At 42.1% G+C, this 8653-nt stretch overlaps 1 protein-coding gene across 1 annotated transcript; it reads left to right on the top strand.

The window, feature by feature from the left end:
* Positions 1-284: 284 nt before the first annotated feature.
* On the top strand, positions 285-8241 carry LOC141564823 (uncharacterized). The gene is made up of 2 exons (XM_074307685.1): positions 285-366; positions 7228-8241. The coding sequence occupies exon 2, from the start codon at positions 7257-7259 to the stop codon at positions 8082-8084; it is 828 nt and encodes a 275-aa protein (XP_074163786.1). The 5' UTR covers positions 285-366; positions 7228-7256; the 3' UTR covers positions 8085-8241.
* The last annotated feature ends 412 nt before the right edge of the window (positions 8242-8653 follow it).

The raw sequence follows: 8653 nt of genomic DNA, 5'->3' as shown, positions 1-8653 counted from the left end.
TCCCAAGAGCCGTGCTCTGTGCGGGAGAGAGAGCAGGCGAGATAGTGTGAGAGTGCGATATTGAGCGGAGATAGAGAGCGCCAGAGCCCAAACAAGAGACAGCGATAGATAGAGAAGAGAGAGGCGGAGGAGAGGAGAGAGGCGGAGGAGAGGAGAGAGCGATAGTGAGGAGAGAGGCGGAGGAGAGGAGAGAGTGATAGATAGAGAGGAGAGAGGCGGAGGAGAGGAGAGAGCAATAGAGAGGAGAGAGGCGGAGGAGAGGAGAGAGCGAGAGATAGAGAGGATCGAAGGACAGAGAGGTATCACCTCAAACTTCACCACCCAAGGGACTGCCTTGTGTTTTGCATCTCGGAGAAGCTCTTTCAGGTAAGAGACTCCATCATACTCACTATTCTGGAGGCGGGACAGCCGAATATGTCTAGGAGAAGGAATGAGGGAGTTTGTATTTGGGGCGGGGGGGAGATATGTATGTTTGTGGGAAGTCACTGGATCTATTCTCTCCATACTGACCTTCACTTGCTAGTTGGTCAAAAGTCAATTGTGTGTTAACTCCTGTTTCCCTATTGCACTGACTTGAATCCTACATAATTCATGATACTCCAAAAGCCACAACAAGTTTGTCTAAGTTCTAAACATGTCCTAGCTATGGATTTCCAATCATTAGGGGTTAGGATTTCATAAGAAAAATTATCTAGTAACATCTTAACATAAGATGATGGGGCCCCATAAAGAGTGATATCTTTCTTCAAATCCTTAATTTTATCCACATCAGAAGGAGTGTATCTTCTCCGTTTTTGACCTGAGGAGTCAAGCTCTCATCACAGGGAATGCATCTATAACATCCCATATATTCTGTCCTTCTCCCTTAGCCTTAACCATTGCTTTTTCTAATTTTGTCATAGGCTGCTTCACAGCTGTTTGTGTCACTGCCTCTTCCCCTCCTCCTCTTTCCTCTATCCATGAAGGGTTAATTGAGGGAGGAGGAGATGGGAAATGCTCCTGTTGCTCAGCATTGTACTTAACTCAATTGTTACCTGACTCATCCTTTTCACCTAGTTTAGTTGGATGATCCTCCTCCTGTTCTTTCTTCCTTTTCTTTAGTCTAACACTTTGTAAAGCCACTTGAATTAAATTGTATGTATGAAGTATATCTTTCGAAATAGACTTTGGATTGGAATTGCAGTGTTCACCTACTTACTCTCCTACTAATTCCCATTCATCTAGATCCAATTTTTTTCCATACAAAAACAAGGACATATGACCAGCACAGTTTCTAAAAGTTCTGTGATCTCCTTCAAAATTATAACCAATGCTTGGCTTTTCATAACTTGACAATGCTCTCTAAACATTTTCCTTCAACAGAAACAGAAGGCTATTTTCTAAACATCTGCCCCATTTAGTTGAAATTCTACATTAGCTCTTTAGCCAAGTTTCCTTGTTGTACTCACCCTAATTTCTGGGTCAGAGAGACTTTTCCATTGGATCAAGATCAGAGGTTTTTTGCACCGAACTCAGGATCCTGTCTGCCCCAAATTAGGCCCCCAAATGTCATTTTCTGTTCTTTAAATGGTAATCGTTCTCTGGGCTCGGATTTGTTGGGGAGGTTCTGGAGGCAGCCTTGCTTTCAGTTAAGTGCCAATAATCACCTCTTGCAGACAAGAGTTACAGTCAGGATCCTTTATTGTACCCTTCCAAATCCTGAATCTTTTTCTGTGTCCACTTCATTTTCTTAGAGCCCTATCTCTCTCCTTGATTCCCGAGAGCTCTTGTCCATATTCTCCAGCCAGCACAAATGTCAAAATGGGAATTAATCAGACTCGGCCTCCAAGAGTATGGTATTGTGGGCTTCTACCTTCTGAATCTCCGGGAACTCAATCCTAGTTCTGAATGTCCTGGAAGTCCATGAGCAGGCTGTTTCTTTAGACTTGTGCATCTCCTGGACTTGTGAATCTCCAGGACTTGTGAATCTTCCCACTGAATCCTGGCTCTGAGTCTTCTCTCAGAGAGTGGGCCTGTCCTTTCCTATGGTCTCTAAAAGACATGAAGTCTAATTTGTGAACCAATGAGAGAACTCCTTTAAAGGTGTGAACTAAGTACATGAGTACATAAATACTTGGTCTCAAGTTCTGGCTCATAACATCTCCTTGTAAGATCAGAGCAATCCTACTGAACCATTGGATGATATCCATTCCAATGACTTAGCACCTTGTAAGAATCCGAACAAAAATGATGTTTGAGAAAAAGGTGTGGATGGAGGTAAGGACTGTTAAGAAGAAGAGGGGGAAGATGAAAAATTCTTTGCCCTATTAATAAAAAAGCCACATTATCTCTCCTTGATTGGACATGAACCATAGAGGGAAAGAAAAAAAAGCTAAATTGAAAAATTTTACATTCAAACTATTAAATTCCCTTTATCTATCTATCTATCTATTAGGAAGAAATGTATTTTCTTCCTAATGGATACTCAGACTAGAATTTTACAATTTCAGAGTCGGAGATGTTTTTCATGTTTGGTAAAGATGCATGCTAGGGGGAAAATGGCAAAACTGTTTATTGAGAATTAGTGGGAAAGCGTTTGAAACCCAATGAAGGCTCAGGGGCTTGGGTTCAGGAAAGTAAGTCAGGAATAAGCTTCCTGTCTCTGCATGAAGAATCCTATCTGCAATGAGAGAGCTGATTGGAGGGAGGGAAATGATATCATAGGAAAATGGTATGTGATGTCATGATGACCTCAAAAAGCATTATGGGGATAAAAGACCAGGAGTCCCAAGAGCCGTGCTCTGTGTGGGAGAGAGAGCAGGCGAGATAGAGAATGTGAGAGTGAGAGATTGAGCGGAGAGAGAGACCACCAGAGCCCAGACAGGAGACAGGGATAGATAGAGAGCAGAGAGGCGGAGGAGAGGGAGAGAGTGAGGAGGAGGAAAGGGAGAGGAGAGGGAAAGGAGAGGGAGAGGAGAGAGTGCGGTGTAGAAAATAGAGATAAGAGAGAGAGGAGAGAGAGGGAAAGAGAGGCTTAGGGAAAGAGAGAGTGGCGAGAGAGAAACAGTGAATAAAAAGTGTGAGAGAAAACTGAGAAAGGTTGTGAGAGAGAGAGTGTGGAAAAAGGGAGAGAGAGGGAGAAGGAAAGGGAGAGAGAGAGGGAGAGAAAGAGCAAGAGAGGAGAGAGGGAGGGAAAGAGGAGAGAGAGAAAGAGAGTGGGAAAGAGAGAGAAAGGGAGAGAGAGAGACAGACAGAGGGACAGAGAGGTATCACTTCATACTTCACCACCTAAGGGGCTGCCTTGGGTTTTGCATCTCGGAGCTCTTTCAGGTAAGAGACTCCATGATACTCACTATTCTGGAGTGGGGACAGCCGAATATGTCTAGGAAGAAGAGTGAGGGAGTTTGTATTGGGGGGAAGTATGTATGTTTGTGGGAAGCCACTGGGAGTAGAGATGAATGAGAGAGACATTGCTTGTGACAGCAATAGGAGCTGGACAAGATGCTTGTGGTCTGTCCTCATTGGGGAAGCAGCTGGGATACATGGGAGAACTTAAGGGAGACAACTCTTCTATAGACTCTGAGGAGATTACTCAAACCATCTGAGACTCACCACAAAGAAAATGGCTTTTTGTTTGTTGTTAATCTGAAGAAGCTCCTCGGTTCTTAAGAATGATGTGGGCCTGGGAGTCTGGATGACTGCGTTTCAAACTCAGTGTCCCTGAGGCAAACCATTTCCCATTTGCCTCTGTTTCCTCACAGGGTTGATGTAAGGATCAAAGGAGATGTATAGGGGGAAAGGCTATGGAGTGCAGTGCAGGTGGCACAAGGGAGAGGTTTGCTCTCCCTCTCCCTGATGTGACCCTGAGACTGCCTCCAGGTCTTCATTTAGAGCAATAGCCCCCCATTGGGGGGATTCAAGTTTTCATACATTTGAGCAACCTGTGTTCATTAAAGCCTAAATGAGAAAGGAAGGAATCGAACCCCCAAAGAATTGATTTCAAGTCAACCCCATAACCTTTATGACTTTCTTTAAAAGATGTGAGTAACAATCATTGCATAAATCACAGATTTAAGCCCCTTATATCTTATCATGCCATGAGAGATGTGGGGATCCCTTAGCTGGAGACGAGATGAGGCAGAGCAGTATCAAAGATTTTAACTTTTTTCTGACAATTAACCTTCAGACAAGTACTGGAGCCTACCTATCCCACAAAACTCCAAACCATATTTTAAATTCATAGAAAAAGTTCTCTGCAAATCTCAAAAGGAATATATATTCCATTACTTGTTTTAATTGGAAGGGGGGGTGGAAAAGATTGCTTATCCTACTTGTAGATATCCCAGGTAGGTATGGAAAATCCTTTTCTCCCTGTGCTTGGGTAGCCAATCTGTCATTTCTTCTTAGAGCTGGTATGTTTCAAGGCACTGAAAGGGTTAAGAAAGGCTATTCCAGGGTAGAAGCTTTCAAGGTTAGGGCTTTCAAGTTGCTCAATCTTGCCCTTCAGGCCCACATTGTAGTTACTTTGTCCCCTTAGATCTTGTGGATTTGAGTAAAAGACTATGAGTAAATGTTAAAGGGAAAGAAGAAGCAGGGATGGGAGCCCGTGGACTGTAGGCCTGACTAGTATGTAGGATATTGTCAATTCAAAGAATATTAGAATTTTCAGAAATTTTGTGCCCTTGTTTTTGAGCTTTAAAGCTTTCTTCTTTATTTTTCAAATTTTAAAAATTCTTCTTTATACTGACAATTTGCCTACAAAGTTTCAACCTCTATTTCTTCCATAGTTGTTAAAAGGAATTTCTCAGTTGCTGACTTTGGATTACTTTTAATGGGGAGGAGAGGGGAGAGATGGAATGGGAAAAGGAGGAAACAGGGAAAGGGACCTCTAGAAATGGATCATTTTTTATCAAAACGTATTGGACAATGAAAAGCAATAGCTGACTTGTGTCCAATGAGAGATTAAGTCTTTTTTGGGCTGCTTGATACTCCTTTAGCTGGGAAGATGGGATGTTGGAAGCAGAGTCCTCAGTACTTATTTGATGACAGTATTTTTCCTCAGGAAATTCCTGGAATTCATCATGGTGCAAAGAAACCAAATTATTTCCTCAGGCTGAGGGTCAATCACTAAATAAATAGCAATGATTATTCTTATGTCAGTCACTGTATTCAATAAGACACCTCCCCCCAAATTCATCTTAAGAGAGAGGGCCAGAAGTACACAAACTAGAATATGCCAAGTAAATACAGAGTATATAAAAAATGTCAGAAGGCATAATCCTAATGGAACAATGAGGCTATCAGAAGAGTTTAGGACAGAGGTGTACACGGTCACCAGGCTGATATCTATGGGAGAAAAGAAGGGAAAAAACAAAAACAAAAAACAAACAAAAAAACTACTATTGTAAAAATGTCACCTAGTAAGGAATTAAAAGATGACTAAGTCGTTGGAAGACATGTGGGCTGAGCTAAGGGAAGAGTAGTGGATGACTGAGCCTGCAAACCTGGGTGACAAAAAAGGGAATTTCAGAAGAGAACAGAGGGTAGGAGAAAAAGAACAGATTCTGTTTTGGACATCTTGAGGATCCAGTGCAATTGGCCATCTGGTTCAAAATGTCCATTAGATATTACATGGGAATTGGGGGAAAGAGCTCAAGAGAGATTGAGGCAGGATGAATATCCCTGGCCGTGGTTTAACCTGTATATGTTTGTATCCCGACATAGAAGAATGATACTTGTAACTCCTTAGGACATTCCCAATATTCTGGCTGTTAGAAGGAATATACATGGCCAGGGGATAACGAATGTGCGTGAAGTATGAAGGAATAATATCTTTTTTAAAAAATGATGACAGGGAGTGAGACAGGAACGTACTGGGAAAAGGGAAAGGAAAAAGTGGAGTGCTGCAAATTATGTGCCATAAGAAAAAGAAAAAAAAAAAAGGCTTTTTCATTGAAGAAGGAGAGGAGAGATTGAGAGAACATTACTCTCATCAGAAGTGGCTCAAATAAGAGACATCATAAATACTCAATAGGTCTATGGAAATCTATCTTAGCCTGCAGGAAAATGGGAGGGCAATAGAATATGGGAGAGGGATGATAAAAGAAGAGAGTCAGTGGTCAATAGCAAAACATGTTTGAAGAGAGAGTGAAAGGAGAGAGAGAATAAATGAGGGGAAAGCAATAGTAATAGTAAAAGCAATTTTTGAAGTGTTTATCTATTGGAATATCATTGTTCTCTGGGAAATGATGAGCTGAATGTTCCCATGGGGGGGAAAAACCTGAAAAATACTCCACGAACAAAGCGAAATATGCTGTATATGAAATGATAGCAAGGTTCTAGGGAGATCAGGAGTAAAGGATTTTAATGGTTCTCACTCACAAAATCTTGTACAACTACTCTAAAGGACTTATGATAAAAAATCTTATTCATTCACAGAGAAGGATTGATTATGTGTGAATACAGATTGAAGCATTCTCATTTTTTTCTTAATCTCTCTATTTTTAAAATAATTTCTCTTCAGGGTTCTATTTTCATTAGGGTGGGAGGTCTATGTTTTTTCACAAATTTATGAAAATGTTTTGGATAATTTCATATGTGGTTTCTTAATTTGTGGATGGGGAAAGAACCTACAAAGCAAACATCTTTTAAAAAATCTTTACATTAAAAAATGTAAAAGAAAAATTTTAAAATGTAACTTGGGCTCAATATTAAATTAATTGAAATTATATTCACAAAGGGATCATTCACTTTTGTCCTTTGGAGGTTATCATAGTAACTTTGCATTTCACTTAGTAAAACTCAATCCAATGAGAATGTGAGAAATCAGAGTACAGAGAGTTTAGGAGAGAGAAAGGGGAAAGAATAAGTAGAGGCCACAGTCAATAAACATTTCTTATCTAGAGTGGGTCAAGCTCCATAGTAAGCAGTGGGGGGATACAAGAATTGCCCAAGCCGGGCCCTGGTTTGAAGGAGTTTCCAGTATAAGGGGGTGATTCCATACAAACAACTCTGTACAAATAAGTGGTTTACCAGAAAAAATTGGAAGTAATGAAGTTGTCTCTTGGGGTTCCTCCAAGTGTGTGATAAGGGAGAGCATAGGCAAGAGCACATTGATAAAGGTCCAGTTGCCCACCAAAGGCCAGGAATCACTCCTTGGCCAATCACAATCTCAGAGCTGCTGCTCTTTGCTACCCACAATTCCTGATTCCTTCACCTTTGCTCATATGGTCCCTTCTTCATTCACAGACTTGGTCGAGGAGCAACAGGCAAAAGCAATGAGACGCTCAGGTCCCCGTCACCGTATTTTTGCCTTGTATTTGGAAAATATTCAGCAACCCTCCGACCTCAGGAGCCAGGGGCACAATATTCCTGTGAGCTCACCAAGGAAGGAGAGGAACGCTGGGGCCCCTTGGTGGATGAGACATTTAGGCTTTGACATTCCTCCTAAGGCCCTGGCTCTTCTTTTGATTTTGATTAATCCACCCCCTCGTTCTGCATCCTGTGCTGAAAAAACACACAGAGCTCCAAACAGGAACAGCAAAGTCCATCCTATTTTCACAAATGAATCAGAAACTTCACCCAAGGCTGTCCCCAAGGCCCTCACCTCCACCATCAGGCCTCAGGAATTATGCTCTGAAAAAGCCGGTCCCAACCACCCTGAAAAATTCAGTGCATTTAAGAAACTAAGATCTAAAGAGGAAACTGCCCTTAGCCCTCTCTCCAACAGTACCCCACTGGACCCTGTCTTTCGCCTTCGGGACACCAGTACACCAAAATGTGTTCGGAAACTTGCTGCAGAAATGCTCCAAGAAGAATGGTCTTGTCCAGAAAATGCTAATCCCCCCAGCCCTGTCAGAACCAGTGCCATTAATATAAGACCTAAAGTACAGCCTATCTCCAACCCTGACTCCAGCACTATTCCAGAGTGTAGCTACAAAGATGACTCAGAAATGATACTAGGAGAATGCTCCAAACAACAAAAATCCACCCTATCCCGCCTTGCCAAACTCATTACAACTCAAAAGAGGAGGGGTAAAGTGAACCCTGCCTTTGTCATCCACTCCCATTCCTCCCAAACAACCCAGGGAGGCCATTCTGGCTAATAATGCCCCTTTTGGGGTTTCTTTAAAAAGTTTCTTTCTTTAAATGGAGGAGTCTAGAAGTATCATCAAAAATATGCTAACTTACAGCACTGCCTATTTTGCCTACAGGCTTGACAAAATTATGCTGCCGATCAAATTTAGACATTAAAATAAAAAAAAAAAATTGGGGTAGAATGGAGGTCCTTTAGACACAGCCCCAAAGATGGGAAGAAAGCCATTGGACTGAGGATTTTCCTGTCTGAACTATCATCACTAGGCTAAATCCACCGAAAAAAGAAGTGGGGACCCTTGGCCTGGCTAGATATTGGCTGGAGCTTCAGCAAAAACCACAGAAACTTTTATCTCACAGTCAAATCAAGTTGAAGTTGTGAGCCTCCTGGAGAATAAGTGAAGCTGGGCTGATTAGGATGGCAACAGCTGGGCCACTGAGGACCTGAGGAAGTGGCCCTGACAAGAAGGAACCACATCCTGGTGGGAGCAGACGCAGGGGCTGGGATGCTATTGGCTGCCAGTACAGAGTGCTGGTACACCCAAGAGGGCATGCTCTTGGTTTGTGCTTCTGGGTCAGA

Source organism: Sminthopsis crassicaudata, chromosome 3 (genome assembly GCF_048593235.1).
Source record: "Sminthopsis crassicaudata isolate SCR6 chromosome 3, ASM4859323v1, whole genome shotgun sequence".
Lineage (NCBI taxonomy): Eukaryota > Metazoa > Chordata > Mammalia > Dasyuromorphia > Dasyuridae > Sminthopsis > Sminthopsis crassicaudata.
This window is presented reverse-complemented; position numbering and strand designations above follow the sequence as displayed.

What these genes read in the sequence shown, in the direction of transcription:
- LOC141564823 (XM_074307685.1), top strand. Translation starts at nt 7,257, where the DNA reads ATGAGACGCTCAGGTCCCCGTCACCGTATTTTTGCCTTGTATTTGGAA.